Source organism: Benincasa hispida, chromosome 10, assembly GCF_027475165.1.
Source record: "Benincasa hispida cultivar pf3 chromosome 10, pf3_genome.v1.1, whole genome shotgun sequence".
In the NCBI taxonomy this organism is placed as follows: domain Eukaryota; kingdom Viridiplantae; phylum Streptophyta; class Magnoliopsida; order Cucurbitales; family Cucurbitaceae; genus Benincasa; species Benincasa hispida.
Window position 1 is genome coordinate 20,245,798 of NC_143487.1, and position 22,495 is coordinate 20,268,292.

Here is a 22,495-nt window from a genome sequence, read left to right on the forward strand (position 1 = left end):
GTTTACAGTTAGTTTATTGATTTATTGTGCAAGGAGTTATTAAATTTTAACATATAGGGACTAAAATCATCATAATTTTTAAAATACACAGGCAAAATGTGTCCAAGTATCTATACCTTTCAAGTTATTAAACTAAATATTAAGTGGTTTCAAGTTAATTAAAACTCTAAAGATTATTAATTAAAATTCGAACACTGTCAATTATGGTCGAATCCGATACTTTGCAGTTGGAAGGCAGCAGTAAAAGTGAGTAAAGAGGGGCAAAAATAATCACAAGAAAGTGGTAACAATAAGCAACCACCTCAACCATGAAAGAAAGGTCGATCATTTAATTTAAACATTAGGAAGGAACACGAACACCAAACTGTCCTAATAACCTCAAAAATCATCATTCTCTTTTTTAACTCGACGTTCTCCCTTCACTACTGCTGCTTATAGCTTTGACTTCTTCATAGCTCATCCTTAGTTACAGTCTCATCTTCGCCTCCCATAAGCTCTTCAAGCGAGAACTCGTCCTCTTCGATAACCTCACCGTCTTTACCGTCCCATGGCTCTGTCTTCACAATCTCTGGAGAGCTTTCTAGGGGCAAATTCCCTTTACCTCCACGGCCAGCTTCTTTTACAAACTCACTGATATAGGAAACAATCATTTCAAAGGCCATTTTACACATTTCTGAAGATGGGATATGGGAAAAGGATGTTAAGTTATAACTCACATAATATGTTCGAGCTCAAATGCACTCTTAAGGGGAGCATATGCTCCTTTCTTCACATTCAAAGCTACCAAAGCAGGGTATCCATATCCACCAACTCCGACATGCTTTTCAAGATCGGGTTGTTTACTGGCAGCTGCCCAAACATAGCTGTGCAGAGTAATATACAGTTAATACACATTCCTATGGTAAATACCCCGAAGTATGATGGTCAATAGCAATTATACCCTTAAATTTTTAATAGCAAAAATTGATCCCTCAAACTTACAATAGTTGTAGAAATTGGATCCTAAATGATTAGATTTAAAAACTCAAACTTATACAATTGTTACAATTTCTTCAATTACGCAAGTTTGAGGGTCCAATTTTAATATTTGTAGGGCTCAACTTTTACGATTGAAAGTTTGAGAGTATAATTGCAACTACCACCATACTTTAGGAGTGGTTTTTGCAATTTGCTCTTATATTTTTTTAAAAATTATTGTGACCATTAATATGCAGAGGACTGTGATATCCAATAGTCAAGAATTTCTCGAAAGAATGGGGCAGTGGTATCAGGGTATGGTATGTGTTCTTAGATACTTGCCTGTAGGGACTTCTTCTGAACTTCTCGGCAACTGATAACAATTGCTCGAGGTATTTGTTCCTTCCTTCGGCCTTTGTATCCAAAATGTCAGGCAGGAAAGCAACAAAACATATGGCAGCCGACGCACATTTCTCTTCCATGACGTCCTATAGGAGTGAGACAATAAGATTCATACTCCCAAGTGTATAATCATAAACTATTTTAGAACCCAATTTGCATATCAAGCAACTTACAGGACCAGTCAGCTCCGTCAATTCTGGGGGTGCAACATTTGTCTCTAGCTGCTCTAAAGCAAATGACTCGATTGCTGACGCTGTTCTTGCACCCTCATAAGGAATTGGGCTGTCCTTGTCAGCACCAAATACCAAGATGGTGGGGAATCCTTGAACATTAAACCTGCTCATTAGAGACTGGCAAACCCCATTGCCGATTAGATGGGGACTCGGATCAACCGTACAGTAGGTATACAGACTCGGTTTGGAAGTAAAATGAATGGGAATAAAAAAGGAAACCGTTCAATGATTTCAGGAATCGACTCAAAGATTCGATTTGCTATAGATATTACATTCATTTACAAATTCATCATTTTCAAAAGAAGAATAAATTCAAGAACTTCTAAAAACAAGTCATCCATAAACACAAACATGTTTTCACCTATTTCTTTTTCTATTAAAAAACCAAAACAATAAATAAATAAATTTCCAAACAACATCCCACATTCCTCGGGATGTTTTTCTGAACAATAGTTTCAACATTTACTTTTGGACTTGCATAATATGATATTTTACTAAAAAACTTCTAGATAATCAGCCCTACAACTACATTTAGAGAAGGAACCGGGATGCAGCTTGGAGGTAATCGAAGGCATATGATAGACAAAAACGTGATCAATCAGATGCAATGAAGCAAACCATATAAATTTGAATCACACGAACTCAATATAAGTCTACAACTAGTTGTTGATCGATAGTGACAGTAGCACATTATATTCCATTAGGCATCACACTTTGACATGCATATGACAGATTCAATGAAGTTTCAGATAATTTCTTGCTCAAATATCTAAAAGCTGACATTTGACTAACCTTCTCGGCATCACAATCTACGTGACCCAACTTCACCTTCCCCTTCAAATTTTTAGCAGCCTTCTTCCATTCTGGAGCCAATCTTTTACAGTGTCCACACCTTAAAAGATAAATTGGAAAAATGAAATAATCACCCTTGAAAAGAATATAAAATTTATTAAGCTCTAAAATACAAAGAATTATAAATCCTTACCAAGGTGCAAAGAACTCCACAATCCAGAGATCTTTACTTTTTATCACTAACTCATCAAAGTTGCGAGAATTCAATTCTTCTGAAGCGTTAGGTTCTGCCTTCTCATTTGACCCTCCTCCAGTTGTTTTTCCACTTAGACGTTCCTTTAAAAGAGCCTTCACCTGAGAAGAAGAAAATGAATGAAATGTGTCAAATACACGCCTGAAGAATGTTACAAGTTTTTCACAATTGCACAACAATATCAAAGGATATTTGACGATGTTATCTAGCTAAAGAAAAAGCCAAAAACAAAGAGAAGAAGAAGAAAATAAAGTTAATGCTCCAAATGAACGTTCTCCCAACATTTTTTTGATGCGAACCTGTTGCAGAGCAAATTCTGCAATGGGTTTAACATCCCGAGCTCCTTGGTAGTCTACCGGAGGCTTTCCAGGTGCAAAGACTTTTATGGTTGGGAATCCTTTAATGCCATATTCCTGCAGATATAAGCAATGAAACACTGAATAGAGCGAAATTGAGGGGAGCATAGTAAGTAATTCATAATTAGAAGAATTTGCGATGAAAAGGCATGAGAAGTAACATTCCAGTCCTGGCGTGGAGAAGATAGGCCTAACTGAAGTCTTCCAATTTTTATATCCAAACTATTGCAAATAACATCAATGCAAGGATGTCATTGAAGACAGAATATAGAGACTTAAAGTGACCACTTAAAATTTTAGCAGTTATTTTCATCTAGATAATCCTTGCATTGTATTCATGCTCAAATTTCGAAACAATAATAACCATGGGTATTCGTAGAACAGGAAAGGTTCCCAAAATGCAAAGGAAATCAGTATGGAAAATGCAGCATCTATCTTCATCGCCTTATCACTTTTCATTGCATTTTCCTCTTTCAAGGAAAGCCATGAATATGGAAAAACAGGACTGGTTAAGTAACATAAAGCTAAGGCATCAAACCTCATCTATTCCAAACAGTAACTGTGAGAATTAAACTCTTTAAAAATGTAACCGACTTTGAATTACAGATAGGAATGACTCCAACAATTGTACGTTTGCAATGGAAGTTTATTGATGGAAGAAGGGAAACCCTAAAGGTATTAAAAAAAAAGAAAAAAAGAAAAAAACGCTTGCTAGGTATGACATGCGAAACAAATTATGAAATAATTGCTGAATGGCGTTGATTACAATATTAATAATGAACCTGAGCAAGTGACTGATGCGCGTCTGCATCAAGTGCTGCTACTGTTGCAACTCCTTTCAAGACGGTAGCCGCTTTCTCCCATACAGGCGTAAGGGCTTGACAATGACCGCACCAAGGTGCGAAAAACTCAACTAGAACGATGCCATTTGAGTTCAGAACCTATCAAATCACAAAAATTTCATTCTAAAGCTCAAATATCCAAATTCAGGACATATAACGGAATTCCACGATTATGACATCGGAGTACGGAAGAAATGAGGAAGACAAAGTAATAACAATAACAAACTAACAACAACAAAAAAATGGATCAGATCGCTACGCCGATCTGATAAGAACCTTATGTTTTACAAATACCACTCACATCCGGTTTCAATCTGATATCATACAAATGAAGATTAAGCAAGAATTCAATTAACGCATAAAATATGAGATCGTCTAAGACCTGAAAGTAGTCAACAATGAAGAAAAACACGAAATATTTCCGGAACTCACAGAAACACATTCCAATTGCTATAAAAGAAATTAAAAATAGATAGCCACAGAGATATCTCCAAGTGCGATTCGATTCCTCCATTGAGAGAAATCAAGAAGCAGTAAAAAACAAGAATGCTAGATACAATGGAAATAGGCTAAGGAAACAAAATGGAGATTGGAAACAGACCTTGGACTTGAAGTTGGAAGGAGTTAGTTGAAGAACTGGAGACGATGCTCCATAGAGTGCGTCGCTGGAATCGAAACCAAGGAAGAAAATGAACACTAAAACCGTTAAGATCGGCGATCGGTTACTTCTCATTCTCTCTCGTTGTTCTTGTGGATCAATGTAGAAACCTCTCGACGATCTAGCGCGCTGAGACTGATAAACCCTCCAGAATTGTTTTAACAGAGATTTTCTTTTTTTTAAAAAAAAAAAAAAAAAACAAAAGAGGAAAATTAATATTAATGCTAATATTTTTTTTTTTTGGCTTCTGGTGAACGAGCTGTTACGTGTGTCAGCCAATAAGAAGTTTACATGTCAGCTTTGTAGTTTTCAAAACTCTACAGGCAGCAGTTTTAAATACGTGTAATGGTCTGATTGGCTGTCATTGGTTGCATTTGCATCACCTGGCCCAGTTAATTTTACTCTCTATTTCCAATTTACTATTTTTTATGCCAACAATTCATTCATTTTCATATTATTAATATGGGTTTATTATCGATATTTTTATTATATGGCAGAAAATTCATCCAACATAAAAAAAAATAATAAACATCAAAATGTCATTAATATATATAATATAAATAATAGACATATTTATTTATTTGAAAATAATAAGATATTTATATACTAATTTAAATTTATTTTTAAATTTATTTGTTTTTATAATTTTTCTAGAAATATCTATCCATATTTTAAACCTTAATTATAGGTAAGTCAAGATAACAAACATTTTTTTTTAGTTCAATAATTTAATTTGTGAGATAAAGATATCGAACCACATCTTAGTTAGAAGTATGTATTTTATTTAGTTAAATTATGCTCATGTTATCAAAATTGTTTTAATTCTCAAGGACCTTTTGTTATGCAATCTAGTTTACATGGTTTTTTTTTTTTAATTTTGAATTTGAAATTTAGAAATTAAAATTAAAAAGAAAAACTTTGATAAATATAATACTCTAGGCTACAAACTCATTTTTTTATTGAATTAAAAAAATATATATATATATGATATAACGTACGAAAAATTTAATGATATTGTAAAATAATATTATACATTATATATAACATAAAATGTGTTCATAAATTAATTAATGATAGTGAAAATTTAATCTAATATTTAGTTATAACTAAAATTATTTATATTAAAGTAAGCTTAGTTAGGTGGTAATTGACATGCACTACCTTTTTTGAAGTTAAAAATTTGATTCTCATGTCTGAAGTTTATGTACAATAAAAAAAAACTGCAATTATTTTTTTTTTTACTTCCTTTGAATTATGAACACTAAGCAAGCATAACCAATATATTTAGGAATCAAAACCACACATGTATAAAGAAAAATACGACTAATCTTTTCTTTTTTTCTTTTTTTTTTGTAATACGAAAAGCGAGGTACGAGGATTTGATCTTCTAACTTCAACGACGTGTCAAATATTTCTGAGTTATGCTCATGTGGCTAGAGAAAAAAAGGAAATAATAAGGCATATTTGTACCTACTAAATTGAATAATATATTTATACTTAATTGATCAAACTTTACTATTTCTTTTCAAGTAATTGAAAAATAATGTCATTGACCCACTTACAAATGTTATACGACATTTTCCAATTTAAGGTCAAATGTTCGAATCTTATACCATACACCTGTATTCTTAAAATGACATACCACATTTTTAAATAAAGTCATAAATCATCATACTTTAAGATTTCGCATACTTTAAAAAAGAATTCTCATTTCTTTATATATTTATATATATTTTACGCTTCTTAACTCACAAATTTAATTATTAAATAGTGAGAGATTTGCCATTTTAAGTCTCTAATGGAATAAGGTAGGATAAAATGTACGAAGCTGATGTCTATTTGTTCTCTGAAGTTTTAAAATGAATACTTTAATTCTATGTTTGAAAAATGGTTCTAAATGATTAGGACTATTTAGACTGTTAGTTGACTAACGTAAAATTATGCAGCTATTAAACAATGAGTTAGCTAGATTATTTGATAATTTTTATTAATTTAAATTAATGATGTGAATCTCTTCTTTGAAACTTTAGGAACCAAATAGACATAACTTTAAATCTAAGAGATCAAAAATGCATTTGCCCCACAAAAAGATCAACATATACCCCTAAACTCTGTAGGGACATATTATATTAGATATATAATTAAAATTTTAAAAGTCCAAAAACTTAGTAATGACTAATCTAGACTAATATGACAAAGATAATATTTTCATGTGAGGTTTTCTTTTCTTCAACAACTATGAGTGATCCAACTACAAACTTTAGAATGGTGATAAGTGTCTCGATAATCCACATACATAATAATATTTTTTCCATGTGAAATTATGCTACAATTAAATAAAAAATTGACAAAGCTAGAGACTTAAAAATTTTTAACGTCCAAATAAGCACTCGGCAAAATAATTTGTGAATCTCTTAAATAACTTGTCCAGTTAAAAAAGACCCCCAAATTACTTCAGTTTAATAATTATACAAATATATATTTTTAACTTTGAGAAGCTCAAGCAATCCAAAACTTGAATCATAAGTTTCATAAAGTACTCTTCAACTTCCATACAACACAGCCTATGAGGTTCTAAAAGCAAGAAAAGGACAAACCTATTGGGTGCTTTATCATTCATGCATGAAGTAACTACCTAGAAGCATACATAAAAGCACATTTGAGACTTCCATGAAATAAACAAAAAACACCACCATACATTATATGTGATTAAGTGATTGGCATTCAATATATAAGAATTACAACCAGACAAGCCCAACTAACCAGCTTGGTGAGGATGAAGAAGCTTGTGAAATGTTTCAGAAAGCTGAAGAAAATGTTGGCGTCCTCACATGGTAAGAAACGCGAGTTCGAGACTTCGACTTCAACTTCGCCTCCATGTGCCATTTTCTGTGAAGAGCTCTTCCTGCCATCGAAAAGAAAAAAGTGTTACAGTGCAGTTAACAGTGATGTCGATCGCAATCCTCTCGTGGCAGCTCATATTGCAGCACAGAGTCACTTCAGTCTCAGGCCAAACATCTATCTTTGAGCGATAGAGGTCAGTTTCCTCATGAACATAAATGATGCTGCTGTTTTAACTCTTGTATTTCCTATGATATAGTATCTCATTTAGAAGAAATCTTGTTTAAATGTTGCCATTTTGCTAAACCCTTTCTAGTTGCTTCACTCTTGTGACGAATGATAATGAAGAAAATGATGTTGTCGGTTAATATGTGAGAGCCATAAAAGGCCACTGTCATTCCCTGTCTATCAATGAGTTCTCACTCCAATATACTGTCAGTACAACCAAATCTCAAAGTTGAAAATCAGGGCTGAACACAAAGGTGTGTGGATGAATGAAAGCTAACATTAACAGCAATAATCCAATCACAAAATCTTGGTACAAGAGTTTATTTTCTCCTTTTCCATCATTCTTTCTATGGTTACATTAGAAGTTACAATGTAAAAACCACCCGTATCATCTGTCGACCATTGCAATATCAGTCATCGTTCTACAAGTTCATGACACCAACGATTAAATGCACTTACATAATTGAGTATAGACATGATATTCACATAACATTAATATCTTCATTGAAGCTTAAAGAAAGCGATTAGAGGATCATACACGACTTGCTTAGCATTTTCGCCCATGACAAAATCAGCATGAGCATAGTCTTCTCTAAACTGAACTACAAGCTTATCTCCGTCGTGATCTTTGAGGTTATCCAACAAAAGTTGAACATCATTGACATCGGACAAGGCATCAGCCCCTCCATAGCTAAGAAAGAGAGGAAAGTCATTAGGAATGCTTGCCATATTGTACTCTGGAGGAGTTGGTTGCCCATAGTGTTTCATGTTTTGAATTATGTCAACGTAGTCGTACATTGTTATGGTTCCGCTTCTGATCACTGCCCATAATCCCCAAAACAACATTTGAGCAGTACAAACTTTGGAGTATACTTTCAAGTTTAAAACTTAAAGCAAAACAAAAACTAAAATATACTCAAAGCCACATTCTATGTCCATAAAGCATTTGGATTTTTTGGATAAATCAGTCTGCATTTTTATAACAAGAAAATTAATCCTTACTCTGAGACAGATGAATCATGTTCTTTGTTGCCGTTGGTTGAGGCTCATGGGTTAGGAAAATTTGTGAGACAGAGGGATTGAGACAGCAGTTCTGGCCTATAATTGCAACAAAAAGTTATATTATTCGAGTCAGCAAGAATTTCTCTCTAAGAGCTAAACTAGGTAATAAAATAATGAACTAAATAATATTCTAACCTGTGAAAGAAGTCAATAAATTGACACAATCAACACCTGGTTTTGCACAGACTTCAACGAGAAGTTGAATTCCAGCCTTCCTGTTTGTTCATTTGAAGTAAGTAAAAATATCTTGCCCATAAGAATCATCAAAATAGAGAAAGTACAAGAGCTAAACGAACTAGTAATTTCACTGATCTTAATAGTTTCCTTAACAGAGGAGAAAGTGAAATGGTTGCATATTTACCCTCTTGGATCAAACTCTTTGACACCCAACCAGAACAAAACCTGTGGCGACGCGATAAAAGGAATGGGTAACACAACTTAATTCAACAGTAAGAACAACACGTGAGAGGAACAAAGATCATACCTCACCAAGAAAGTTATCTGCAGCATTTCTTGCAATTGGCGAGGTTACTTTACCCAAATGGGCAATTGGGCTAATTAAAGCAGCTGATCGTAACATGTCTAGCAATTGGTGTTTGGAAAATGCTGCAAGGGCAATCAGTGTTCCCTTCAAACCAATAACTTCTCCATCTCAGTTACAGACATACACACATTCACAATTCCATAAAGATGCCAAAAAAAAAGAAAAGAAAAGAAAAGTAACACTTAAAAACCCCTTATCACTATTCCATATTTAAAAATTAAGCTTATAAACATTACTTTAATTAGTGTCTTTGTTTTGTCATCCAATATTCACATTCTACAATGTTTTCAAAAACCAACTCAAGTTTAGAAAAAAAGAAATAAAAAACTTGTTAAGTTTAGAATTTGACTAAGAATTCAAGGGGGTGTTTGGGCCCCAAACTTCAAATTGGCAGAATGGACTATTATAGTCCACCCCATGTTTGGGGTTCCTATTATAATAGTTGGTGTTTCCAACTATTATAATCTACAATTAACTACAATATTAAAATTGTTTGCATTTCAAACATAGACAACTATAACCCACATATTATAATAACTATTAACTACAATAACCAACTTAGCGCCTAAACATCCCAAGTGTTACTCAAAGAAATGTAAAAACTATAGCAGGCATAAATTTAGAAAACAGGAAACTCAAACAGGGCATAAACTAACCAATGAGTGTCCAACATAGTGCATCTTCTGCCCAGTATGATCATGAACATATTGGAGTGTGGCAGGCAGATCAAAAGCCACCAATTCATCCCATGACCAGTCCCAGAATCCCTAAATTGCAACTCAATGTCACATATAGCAACAAACAAATGAAACTGAAAATAAAAGAAATAAGCAATTACAGGATCATCAGGACCAAGTGACGTGTGTCCTTGACTAAATTTAGTTCCACGAGTGTTTGCAAGCCACACATCAAACCCTTTATCTGCCAAAAGAAATGCCAGAGAACTTTCTGGAGGAAGCATCAACCATGTCACCGCATCCTTCCCATTACACAAATTTTGTAAAAAGCAATCCATAAGTTCATCATTTTCTCAGTTAGAATCAAAACTTGCAAGCCAGAAACATAAAATGACACCAAAATCACAACTACCGACCATTAGAAGCCCGTGCTGTAGCAGAACTGGAGGCCCATTGGCTGAATTCGTCCGCCCTGATGGAATCCTCTGCATGCTGAGAATAAACCCATCACTTGTAATCACCTAAAAACCCCAAATGAAGCTCATTCCGTGAATCAATTGGGCATTTCAAAGAAAAATAGCCAAACACAAAGAAGAAGAAGAAGAAGAAGAAGAAGAAGAAGAAGAAGATGATGATGATGATGATGATGATGATGATGAAGTAGCTATATTACCAAATGTTCTTCACAAGCATAGTCGTGAGGCTCAACTAAAGATTTACAGATACCATCGACAGACCCAGGTTCCAATGCAGAAACCCTTTTGATTCCAGCTGCTAATCCACAGAACAGAAGTAAAAGAACGATGAATTTGAAGGGATTGGGTGAGTACATTTTGAATCATGGTGCGACTACAGAAGAGTTTTGGAATTTTATATGGACACAGAATCAGAGCGGATACAAACAGAAATTGAGCAATCACATGAATTGGTATCCGCTTCCGCCCATCAGAAGCCATTGATCGAGAGCATCTAGTGGGGCCGACACATCGTCCCATTGTCAAAATTAACATTACGCTGGAAGGAAAAGCCTAGCTTTCGTCGCCGACAAGATTCCACAGTTGAACAAGAAAACTCATAGGTTGCTTCGATGATCATTTCAATTTCAACTCAGCCCCCATTTCCGATACAAAAGATGTTTGGCGATTTGAAATCGCGAAATGTGATGGATCGATTAGAAAATTCGTCGTACGTGTAAATTTATCTTTATCTTTATTATATTCATGTAATAATCAATACAAATTTATCATCATAAATGCCTCGATTCATGGTTCGATCATGATTTTTTTAATGCTTGGAGCTTGTTTCTAGTGAAAGAATTTCGGTTATTATTATTATTATTATTATTATTATTATTACTATTAGTTAATAAAAAAAGAAAAGAAAAGAAAATTCGAGTATTGTTGAAAGAAAAAGGCCAAACTCAAACTTAGTGTTGTTTATTTATAGAATAAATTTAAACATAGTGAGCTAAGCTGCAAAGTGAGCATAGCTCCACCATTCGGCGAACAAGTTTGTTGAGCTATAATTATGTTAGTTTTATAGTTTAAAAAAAACGGTTTGTTGAGTTATAATTACGTTAGTTTTATAGTTTAAAAAAAAATTAAGAAACCGGTAGATATTATTTCATGGATATAGATATTAAATAACTGACATTTGAATGTCTAGATTTTAAATGTCAGTATTTGGATGTGCATGATAATTAATGTTTAGAAGTTATTTGTGTTCAATTCAATAATTTGTACATAGAATCTAAAAGTAAATAATTACTTAACTAAATGTAAAGGACCAGTTAAACTTAACATTAATTTATTCTTATTATGTTAATTAATTATTTAATTAATAAATAAAAAATACTTTTTAATTAAACATAATTAAACTAATTACTAAAAATAATTAAATTAATCAATCAATTAATTAGAATATTGATAAGTAACAATAATAATTTATATTAAATAGTTATGATAGCATAAAATATGAATGGTAAAAATATTAGTTGAAATTTATTAAGTATAAATAATATATTTATATTTAATAATTAATTAAAAGTAATAGTAATGAATACTTGATATTAATTTATTAATTAATTAAGCTATATTTTTATTGTTAATCTCTCAGACATAAAAATTTCACAATTTTGCAGGGTATTAAAAAATCCATGTCATATGAGTTTTAAAGTTCTCTGATAATAATATCTCGGGTCTTAAAAAATGGAATTCTGTGAAACAAACCGGATATTAAATATCTATATGAAGTCCCAAGAGAAAATGTGTAAAACAAACGGAGACTAAAATAATAGAAAAATTAATGTGAATAAATATTTTATATACTTTTTTTAAAATATACATGAGTATAAGACTCAGTTTCCATACACCATCAACTAATGTCACTAGATAGATCGCCTAACTCTATAACATTTCATGTTAATGAAATTCATAGGATACTAAATTGTAAGTAGTCACACAACTGGTATAATTTAGTAAATTGCCACCATGAATTTAACTTAATAGTTGAGATATCTATGGTCGAAATTTCAAATCATCATGGGATCAAGGCATCAAAGCAAAGACAGTGCAACAAAACCAAAACAAAGGCAACAAGATAAGACCGAACAGAACCAACACGTAAACGCAAACTCACAAACCACTAGGGAGAAAGCCAGAGAAAAGAACCCAAAACTCCACAAACTAGGGACAATAGCAAAACAAAGAACAACGTAAAGTTCAAAAAGAAAAAACATCTATAAACACACTAGATAAGACCAAGAAGATCAACCTGTCAAGAAGCAACACGAGCATGAATCGTAGAGATCATAAGGTGAACCATAGCGGACATCGACCTCGATCGACCTCCATGCAACAGCCGATTATGTTCCTGCCATTCCTGCTAGATGTAGCTGGACTAATAATTAATAATTAATAATTAATAAACACTTTGGCCATCCTTAATGGCCATTGGCCAACCTAGGTAAAACATATGGCACTCTCTCAAAATGTTAAGACTATGGTTGCACTAATAATAATAATAAATGATTTGATCATTTTTAATTTATACGGTAAAATTTTAATACATTTTTTTTAATGTAAAAGTTACTTTATTTTTTGAAGAGTTATAAAAGTTTAAGCAATTTATAAAAATATTGACATGTTTCTTAGTCCTTTGTAGTGATGATTGATGCTCCAAAAAGAAATAATTTTGATAATTTTGGAAATTTTCTTAAGGAACAAACGTTCATATTTCAAATAATTTTTTCTTATAGCTATTTTTCAATATTATTGTACGACAAAAAAGTGAATCCTTTAAAAAAAAAATTAAATAACACTTATATTATTTTAAAGAAAAAATATTGTTCAAAAAATATTTTGACAAAAATGAAATAGATATGGATGGTTGGATTTGATTTATGACCAATAAACATAACTTGTCACGGACGGGGCGGGATGTCATTCTCCATCCTCTTAGAATTTTTACCGTAAAAAGCCAATTAATTTAAATCAACCAATTTTAATTAAATAATTAACTTTATCACTAAATTGTTTATCCTGGTTAGTTTTATATGAAATTTTGAATTTAAAGATAAATTATTCAAATTTTGGCTTAAAAAAGCTAATTAAATTTTTTAACAGAAAAAAATATAAATCAAATTATTCACATATATAATCTAAATTTAAACATATTCATTATCATTCCCAATAAATAATCAAATTTAAAATTTAAATATAATATTATTTATATAATAATAATAATAATATAACATTAGATAACTATACTAAATAAATATGTAGAAGTTAATTGGGGTGGGGACGGGGAACGGGGTGGGGTCGAGCCGGGAAATGCATTCCCTGTCCCCATCCCGTTTAGCTCACGGGGATTTTTTCCCCATTCCCTCACCCATACCCTGCCTAATTGGGGAATCCCCGCCCCGTTCGGGACGAGGCCCCGCGAGGCCCGTCCCCGTGGAAAAATTAAACATCTCTAACAACATAATCATAAGTTGGCCCACAATTTAGACTTATATGGTCTTGTCAAGTACATTCCTAAGTTAATGTTGAGTTATAATTTCTTAAAACATAGAATATATATCTTTTTAATATTCATAGTTCTTTTTTTTTTTTGTCACGTCATAGTATTCATAGCAAAAACATCAAGGAGGTGTTTGATAAATGGGTATGAGTTATTGAGTTGGGTGGGCATTTATTACCCAGGTTTGTTAAGCTCATAAAGAAAACCTATGGATTATTAAAACTCTTTTTTACCCACTAAAAACTCTCATTTTTTATCCCCTCAAAGACCTTTTATATTAATAGGGTTGTTTTCAAAACTTAGGGAAATAAGGTTGTTTTGAAAGAGAAATATTGTTGTTTTGCTAGAAGTCGAGGGTTGAGGATTTGATTAATGTAGAGGTCGAACGTTGAGAACTCGACAAACAAAGAAAAACTTGAAAACAATATGTATAAAGGGTTGTCGAAGGTTGAAGTTTCGACATACATAAGTCAAAACTTCAACCCTCGACAAGTGAAATCTCTTTAATTTTGTGATGAGGATCTCGCTTTAGAAGAAAATCTCGCTAATTTTGTGATGAGGATCTCGCTCTAGAAGGGAATCTCGCTAGAAATGTGAGCTGAATCTCACTGGTAAGGTGAGCATCGCTAGAAAGACAGTTTGTTAAAGAAATGCTTGATCTCGCTCATGAGGATCTCACTCATCCTAATCTGATTTTCATTTCAAATTTGGTAGCTAATTTAATAGAGTTTTTGTATTATATTACATAAATATTTTTTTCCAGTTCATAGCTTACTTTTTAGTTTTACAAAAATTTGATATGATGATTTGGTTCATTGTTTTTGTTGGATTCTTCCAAGGACCGATCTTATCTTATATGTTCAAATTCATTCTACTGTCATTTTTGTTGGTTCATTGATTTGGTTCATTCTACTGCCATATTTGTCATATTTGGTTCATTGTTTTTTTTAGTATTTCTATTTACTTGACCTTACTATTTGTATTTACTTGACTTTACTACCAACGTGGCTGCTACTCTTTAATTAATGAAGTTAAATTAATTTCACTCTTTAATAAATGCACCCAACTCTCTCCAACAACCACTTCTTTCTTCTTCTTCTATTTATAGATGACTTCCCACTCATACTTTTTATATTTACATTGTCTTTCTCCACTATGGGTGTTAAACCTTAAAAAATGTATGCTTTTGTTGGTTACTCTTTAGTTCAATTTATTTTTTTTTGTTGGTTACTCTTTAGTTCAATTTATTTTATTTTATTTCTAATCTAACTATCATTATTTTGTATTTCTTGTAGGGTCCAAACTAATTGCACAAATCATTCCTAATTAGTTTGAGGAGATTTGTTATTTTGAGGTTTAGAGTATCTCCCTTTTTTTAGGACTTATTTTTTTTTATTTTTTATTTTATGAAAATATGTTATTTGTTAATTGTTGGTCACATTTTTTTGGAATACTAGTTCACAATTTCTTTTTTTATTAATGATTGGCATTATATTTTTTAATCTGATACTTCTCAAATTTTTTATGAATTATGGGTGAAATAGTACTATGTAATTTTTTTTATCTAATAATACGTTCATTTCAATTCTTTTTTTTTTTCCAACTTCAATAAGAACATATTCTATACATTTTGGTGTGTTATTATCAAGCTAGTTTCAAGATTAATTTTAGTATGTCTTACTATCGTTTCACAATCAAAATTGATTTTTTTTTTTTAATTATGTAATTGTAACGATGTTATTAATATTATAGCCAATGTTTAATTTTTGAAAAATATAGTTTCTAATTGGTGACATAAGAATTAAAAAAATATTGTACACCAATATTCATATAATCGGTTCACCAAGTTTTGAAAGTATGGAAAAATGCATATTTTTTTTCTATATACATCGTTTTAACACATCTTTCGGTGAAAATTTGTTGTCCTAGGAACTAAGAGTATGACAAGTTTTTAGAAGCTGTTACAAATTGTTTATAAACCAATATAGGGGAAAAAAAATAAGAAGAATAAGAAAGAGAGAGAGAAGAAAAAAAAAAAACCCACTAGGCCCTTAAAAAGACTTAACTAAAATACTCTCAATCCTATCCTTAGGAAAAAAAAACCCACTAAGCTCTTGAAAATATGTATTTTTAGATTATTATAGGTACATTGGGAAATAACACTATAAATCTAAACTATAACCCAATATGGCCAATACCGACGCTTGACATCGTTTGCTATTCTTTCTTAATCATGAAACATAATCCGCCAAATACCTTACCCTTTCAGGAACAACTTGTGTATCCATTTCCCTATAAAGATGGATACTGTTGAAGACCTCTTTTCGATCATGAGAATTATTTCGCACTCTCAAATACAGTTGTTCATAACACTAACCACATTATTGAACAACTACCGAAGGATAGAGAGACAACCGACATATGCTAGACACTGCATTAGGCAATTGACCTTCTTTCGTCTAATTTACGAGAGTGACTTGGCATGTCGTGAAAGCACCCGAATCGATAGACGTACCTTTACGATTCTATGTAATATGCTACGGTCGACTGGTTGTTTGGAACCAACAAGATGTAAGGACGTCGAAGAGATGGTTGTGATATTCCTACACATTCTTGCACACGATGTCAAGAATCGAGTGGTACGCAGAAACTTTTCGAGGTCTAGTGAGACAGTTTCGAGATATTTCAACGCAGTTCTTAGGGCAGTCTTACAACTTCACACTGTTTTGTTAACAAAACCAGAACCGATCACAAATACATGCACCGATGGAAGATGGAAGTGGTTTCAGGTACAAAAAGTACTCAGTTTTTTATATGAATACGTCATAAATATGCATGCAACGATAGATTTTTTTATAATTCATTCTGATCACTTGAGAGAAACAGAATTGTCTAGGTGTGCTAGATAACACATACATTAAAGTGAATGTTAGTGTCGTCGATCGACCTCGATATAGGACGAGAAAGGGAGAGATTGCCACAAACGTTCTTGCGGTGTGTGATCAAAATGGAGAGTTCGTCTTCATTTTGCTAGGGTGAAAAGGGTCTGCAGCCGATTCAAGGGTTCTTAGGGATGCGATTTTGCAACCGTACGGATTGAGGGTTCCAAAGGGTACTATAATAACCGTATACATTATTTAAACATGCGTACATGCCACAACACATGTGCATGACATTTCGAAACGTGTATAGGATACTATTACCTATGTGATGCTAGATACCCAACACTGAAGGATTCTTGGCGCCGTACAGAGGGGAACGATACCATTTCTCCGATTGGCGTGGGGCAGGAAACGCACCGATAACTGCAAGAGAATTTTTCAACATGAAACATTCTTCAGCAAGGAACGTTATCGAGCGAGCGTTTGAGTTGTTAAAAGGGCAGTGGGTTATTCTTAGAGGAAAATCATTCTACCCAATACAAGTCCAATGTCGAACAATAACTGCATGTTGCCTTATTCACAACTTGATCACAAGGGAGATAGGAATTGGTGCAATGTTTGACGTGCCCGATGAGGAGAATTCTGCATCAGTTGGTCATGATGGGGATCATATTGAATTTTTTGAACCATTAGAGGAATGGACCAATTTCAGGGATGACTTAGCGGTCGAAATGTTTAATCAATGGCAAAGAGCATGATTATTCAATGTTCATTGCTTACTTTTCTTTTACTACTGAATGGAATTTAATTATGGAACACTCCAAGTATATCGTGAAAATGTTTTGTGCCAAGACTCTGTGTGAACAAGTTAAATTGGAACATATAATTTTAGCAGTTTATCCTTTGTTTGTGCATGTATTTAATTTATAGCATCTTTTCATTCAACAAACATATGCATCCAACATAAACATGTATAGTCGAAGGTGGAGGACGCTAAGTTGGTGGAAGCTCTATTATATTTGGTGGAGACCGGTTGAAGGTCCGACAATGAGACATTTCGACCAGGATACCTACAACACTTGGAGCGAATTCTGCATGAGAAAGTGCCCAGGGGAGCACTGAATCAGAACACCATTGAGTGCAAGGTGAGGAGTCTGAAGAAACAATACAACGCAGTATCAGAGATGTTAAGTCAGTCGGGGTTTGGCTGGAACAAGGAGTTCAAATGTGTCCAGGTCGAGAGGGAGATTTTCGATCTTTGGGTTCGGGTAAGATTCTAGAAAAAAAAATGTACGGGTACGTGTTATAATATAAATATTAATAATGTGTATGTGTATCAATGCAGAGTCATCCCAATGCGAAGGGGATATGGAACAAGTCATTCCTACATTACGATGACCTCTCCACCGTATTTGGGAAAGACAGAGCAGTATGGCAATCAAGTGAGGACCCATACGTGATGGTGACGAATGCATTCAGAGAGCTTGAAGATGAGGTTCGACTTAGATCACAGGACTGTCACGCACCTGAAGTTCGCCAAACAGAATCACCATTAAATTAAGATGAAATAGATGAAGAGTCAACAGAGCAATCTACAGGTAGAGCGAGTATACCTGCCAAGTCATCTCGAGGCAGTAAGAGGAAGAGACCATCATTCCAAGTTGAAATGATCGACATCATGAGATTGACTGTTGAAATGCAGAGCACACACATGAGTAGACTTGCATCGTGACAAAAAGAGAAGTATGAGCTGGAGTTCGGGCGTCGGAAGTAGTAAATGTCATATACAACATTGATGACCAGGATGAGGATGATCAGGTCACCCTTATTGACCTTATTGTCACAGACATTCAGAAGACAGGTTGTTTCCTTACAGTACCAGAACACGCACGGAAGAAGTACTGCCTCCGTCTACTAGGAAGAAACATGTAGACTGATCACACCCCTATATTTTGTTTATAGTTCTTTTGGATAAGAGCAAATGGATGATGGACTGTCATGTCGAAATGAATGATAATTTTTGCATACGTCATGACATATAATTTTTGTGTTTGTATTATGATACAGATATTATAAGTATCGAAAAGAACATATATTTTGTGGATTTTTTTTGGAAACGACCACATGTTCGGTCGGTTCATATTATTTTTGTGATCTTATGAAAAATGTTACTGTACTACATCACATTCTCACCATCATAATCAAATGAAAGGTAATTATCCTACGTACAATTTCAATTTCAAATATACTATCTATATTATATAAAAATAAACTGTATGATATGTGAAATAATAAAGTTAAGTTAGCAAGATTCAATATATATACATACAATATACCAATTAGTAATTGGAATAATTACCTTCAACATATATACAAACATTCAATATATATACATACAATCTGCATCAGATCCCCAACTCAACTCAACTCTGCACAACAAACACAGATATAATTATCAACTCAACTCTGCAAACAAACACAAACAATTTAACTCCCCAGATAATAATTACCAACTCAACTCAACTCTCTACTTTTATCACACACCAAACACACCCTAAAGATCACATAAAACTCATTAACATCTTCTACACTTTGTTGTATACTTTGAAAAGCAGAAAGATGGGAGCAAAAGTAGAATCAAAGATGAAGAATGTATTCACCATCCCTGTTATCTGTCCTCGAAACTAAGGTAGGGTGGGAGTAAGAAAAACTTCTACATCCCTACACTATTATTGCTTGAAACAAAGATTGTCACCTGTTTGAGACAAATTGAATACAAAGATTTGGCCCTCATGCCAATGAAACTAAGCTTCCTTCCAAAATCACAAAATTGTGACTAATAATGTCAATGTGCTTGATACTTCACAAGTTACCTAATGAAACAATTTTGAAACAAAAATGAAAACTTCTATTGTTAAATAAGTTTCCAAAAAAGAAAATTCTCATTTCCTTTATATTTTCACTTGACAAAAGAAGAATGAGACTTTACCGCTGAACAGTTAGATCCCTGAATATGGTGACAGAAGCAAAATTTAAGAACATTGCGCCATTTCCTCCTGATGCTATTGATCGGGACTGGTGACTTTCTCCCGCTGTTCTTGTGCTGCAGCATCTTTTGGAGTTTTGTTCCGTATTTGGCTGCCACTTTCTTGCATCCCAGCTTTGCCCAATGATCTCCTAAATGGAAAGTTCATCTCTTTAGGTTTTAGCCTCGTGAGCAATGGCCATTTAGGTTTAATCTCCCCCAACAACTTCATCTGCTCTCTTCTAAATTGCTTGTTTGCATACCGTTTTCCACCTCGCCATCCCAAACAATATCTGCACAATCGAATCGGATAATGATAAATTGAGAGAATGGAGCAGGGATAATAGTTCAGATAGTGGTGTATTGAAATTCAGAATTCAACGATTGAAGGTCTATTCTCATTCTCCGTGTCTCGTTAGGTTTGTGAAAGTCTCACATCAGTTTTGTAAGTCACAAAACGTTTTTAACAAAGTTATATTAATAAGAGACTGAAGTTGCCAGTTTATCAGGGAAAATGAAAGAGAGATAATTGGCATTTATTATCACAAAAGAGGAGTCATATCTCATTCTCTAACAAGTAACAACTACCGGTGATCGTCTCATCATAGGAAGGATAGACTATTTTTCTTCATTTTATCGGCCCCAAAATAGTGAAACTGTACGTCTCAGCAAGTTTAAAGTCCACATGAAAAGGAACATAATGGGCATCATAAAAAGAATTTAGCAAGCAGAAACAGACCCAATAATCAAACTAGTTCCAGCAGTAGCAAAGCAAGCAGGCACGCTGATATTTCCCGGATTAACAACCTTTTTAAGTTCAGAATCCTCAAGTTGATGTTTTTTCCTCATCTGCAACAAAACAAAAATGAAGAATGTGAATCTAACCATTATTAATGTAAGGAGACGGCATCAGAACAAGAGGATTCAAGTGCAAAAGAAAGAAAGGGCACACAAAATGCAGCACACAAATAGTTAAGACTAGAATCCCCTTTTCAAATTTTCAGTACTCAAAATGAAGCATAACCGTGCATATACTGGAAGAAAAATGGATGGAAAAAGTGCTTGCACGGTTGTACTTAGTTGCCATTAACTTCCTTGAAATAAGAGAGAAACATCTTTATAACGGCACTCAAACAACAACTCAAGGCTATGCAATTATGTTTGGACTAAAGAAATAAACACATTGACACGAGAATGCTTACAGCTTCCTCAATAGATTCAAGCCTTCTGTCAACTTGGATGTCATGATAGTGGCGTAATGTGTACCCTGCAGCAGAATTAATGAAACCTTAAACTTCTGCTTAGCTCTTAGGCATACAATCACACACCATTTATTGACTCCAACAAACAAAACCCAATAGTTCGTGGTAATATTTCACATTGATCAGAAGAAATCTCCAATTTAAGGAAATCAATCCTTTCCCATTCATTTTATTTGGATTTTGAAATAGAATGTAAACTGAAAGCATTTCTTAACAAAAAAGTTTCAACGTGTATCCATCACAACTTCCAGTTTATATGGAGTAAAAGCTACAATATCATAATAAAACAAATAATCAATATATTTTTGTCAAAGAATGAGTTGAGAAGATTGAATGCATGTTAACCTAATGCTCAGTCTCTTAGGCCTATTGGTTCTGTAACAGTACAACGATAATCAAATGCAGAAATTAAAGGAGAAACTACAAGAAAACTCACCGATCCAGGCAGTTGCAACTGATGCAACAGAAGTCCCTACTGTAAAAACCACCCTGTGCCTTTCGAACACATCCTAACAACACACAAGACCAACCCCACAATGTAAACAATGAAGAACAAGGGCTTGATAACATTACATCTTCCAGATACAATTAAACAGAGAACGCCCAATGAAAAACGATTATAAGAACACCGGATTTCTATAACCTAGAAGAAACAATACCAGACTCAAAATCCGAAAATTCAATCACCTTGGTGGAATAGAAAGTATCCTGAACGGCCGTCCATGAATTTACGGCCTTCCTCTTCAACCTAGCAGCCGAAATCGAGCCTACAATCGAAGTTCCTGAGGCCTTTAATCGCTGCATAGTGCATTCTAAAGAGGTCGATGTTCAGATTTCCAGATTGAATACTCTGAATTTTGACGATTTCCTCCTCAGAATTTGAGAAGACTTCGATTCTCCAATGCTTTCTTCCTTTACAAGAATCCAATTCCCCATCGTGGATAACCGGTCCGCCAAAAGTTGAAACTTATAAAAATTTTGGGCCAATTTGCAAATCAGCCCATTAAACAAAGTTTACAGTTAGGTAAATAGGTAGGGATGAAAAAAAAAAAAAAAAAAAAAAAAAAATTCCATGACTGGAGATGGAGTCAAATTGGAGACCTTATTCGGGTCTGTTTAAAGATGGGGCAGGAACGGGAATGGTATCCCGTCCCAAATCTTGACCCATCCCGATTATATATATATAGGTTTTTTAGACCTTCTTTAATTCTTATTCTGGTGTTTGAGATAGGAAGTTAGTTATTATAGTCTTACATTATTATAATTTGATTATAATAGTATGTATTTGAGATGTACGTTATTTTTATTTAGGTTATAATAGTAAGTATTTAAGGTGTAAACTATTTTAATTTGAGAAAAAAACAATAAATATTGGAGAAAGAATAAAAAAAAATGATGACAGTAAAAACTCTAGCAAATAAGAGTTTTAAAATAGTGTTGATTATAGTTAATTCAAAGTTT

At 33.5% G+C, this 22,495-nt stretch overlaps 4 protein-coding genes across 6 annotated transcripts; 1 reads left to right on the forward strand and 3 right to left on the reverse strand.

The window, feature by feature from the left end:
* Positions 1–267: 267 nt before the first annotated feature.
* On the reverse strand, positions 268–4,707 carry LOC120089501 (protein disulfide isomerase-like 2-3). Its single transcript, XM_039046989.2, has 9 exons — positions 4,437–4,707; positions 3,776–3,934; positions 2,937–3,050; positions 2,578–2,738; positions 2,385–2,484; positions 1,533–1,709; positions 1,300–1,445; positions 717–863; positions 268–630 (listed from the first exon to the last, which is right to left on the reverse strand). The coding sequence occupies exons 1-9, from the start codon at positions 4,566–4,568 to the stop codon at positions 450–452; spliced, it is 1,317 nt and encodes a 438-aa protein (XP_038902917.1). The 5' UTR covers positions 4,569–4,707; the 3' UTR covers positions 268–449.
* Positions 4,708–7,819: 3,112 nt separating this feature from the next.
* LOC120088429 (triacylglycerol lipase 2-like) lies at positions 7,820–11,018 on the reverse strand. Its single transcript, XM_039045717.2, has 9 exons — positions 10,519–11,018; positions 10,262–10,366; positions 10,007–10,147; positions 9,825–9,935; positions 9,109–9,252; positions 8,986–9,026; positions 8,760–8,839; positions 8,565–8,660; positions 7,820–8,383 (listed from the first exon to the last, which is right to left on the reverse strand). The coding sequence occupies exons 1-9, from the start codon at positions 10,675–10,677 to the stop codon at positions 8,064–8,066; spliced, it is 1,197 nt and encodes a 398-aa protein (XP_038901645.1). The 5' UTR covers positions 10,678–11,018; the 3' UTR covers positions 7,820–8,063.
* Positions 11,019–16,399: 5,381 nt separating this feature from the next.
* On the forward strand, positions 16,400–17,505 carry LOC150033175 (uncharacterized). The gene is made up of 2 exons (XM_090306303.1): positions 16,400–16,654; positions 17,083–17,505. The coding sequence occupies exons 1-2, from the start codon at positions 16,400–16,402 to the stop codon at positions 17,503–17,505; spliced, it is 678 nt and encodes a 225-aa protein (XP_090162429.1).
* Positions 17,506–18,028: 523 nt separating this feature from the next.
* LOC120088430 (triacylglycerol lipase-like protein) lies at positions 18,029–21,977 on the reverse strand. Of its 3 annotated transcripts, XR_005484921.2 has the most exons (9): positions 21,722–21,977; positions 21,471–21,543; positions 20,975–21,039; positions 20,512–20,621; positions 19,737–20,065; positions 19,503–19,620; positions 19,107–19,176; positions 18,361–18,658; positions 18,029–18,273 (listed from the first exon to the last, which is right to left on the reverse strand). XR_005484921.2 is itself a non-coding variant. In XM_039045719.2 (5 exons), exons 1-5 carry the CDS (start codon positions 21,836–21,838, stop codon positions 19,810–19,812), a joined length of 621 nt encoding a protein of 206 aa, XP_038901647.1. In that variant the 5' UTR covers positions 21,839–21,977; the 3' UTR covers positions 18,985–19,809. The 3 variants fall into 3 exon arrangements, 1 of the variants encoding a protein (XP_038901647.1); XR_005484920.2 differs by lacking the exons at positions 18,029–18,273; positions 18,361–18,658 and having other exon boundaries at positions 18,985–19,620; XM_039045719.2 differs by lacking the exons at positions 18,029–18,273; positions 18,361–18,658 and having other exon boundaries at positions 18,985–20,065.
* Positions 21,978–22,495: the final 518 nt, after the last annotated feature.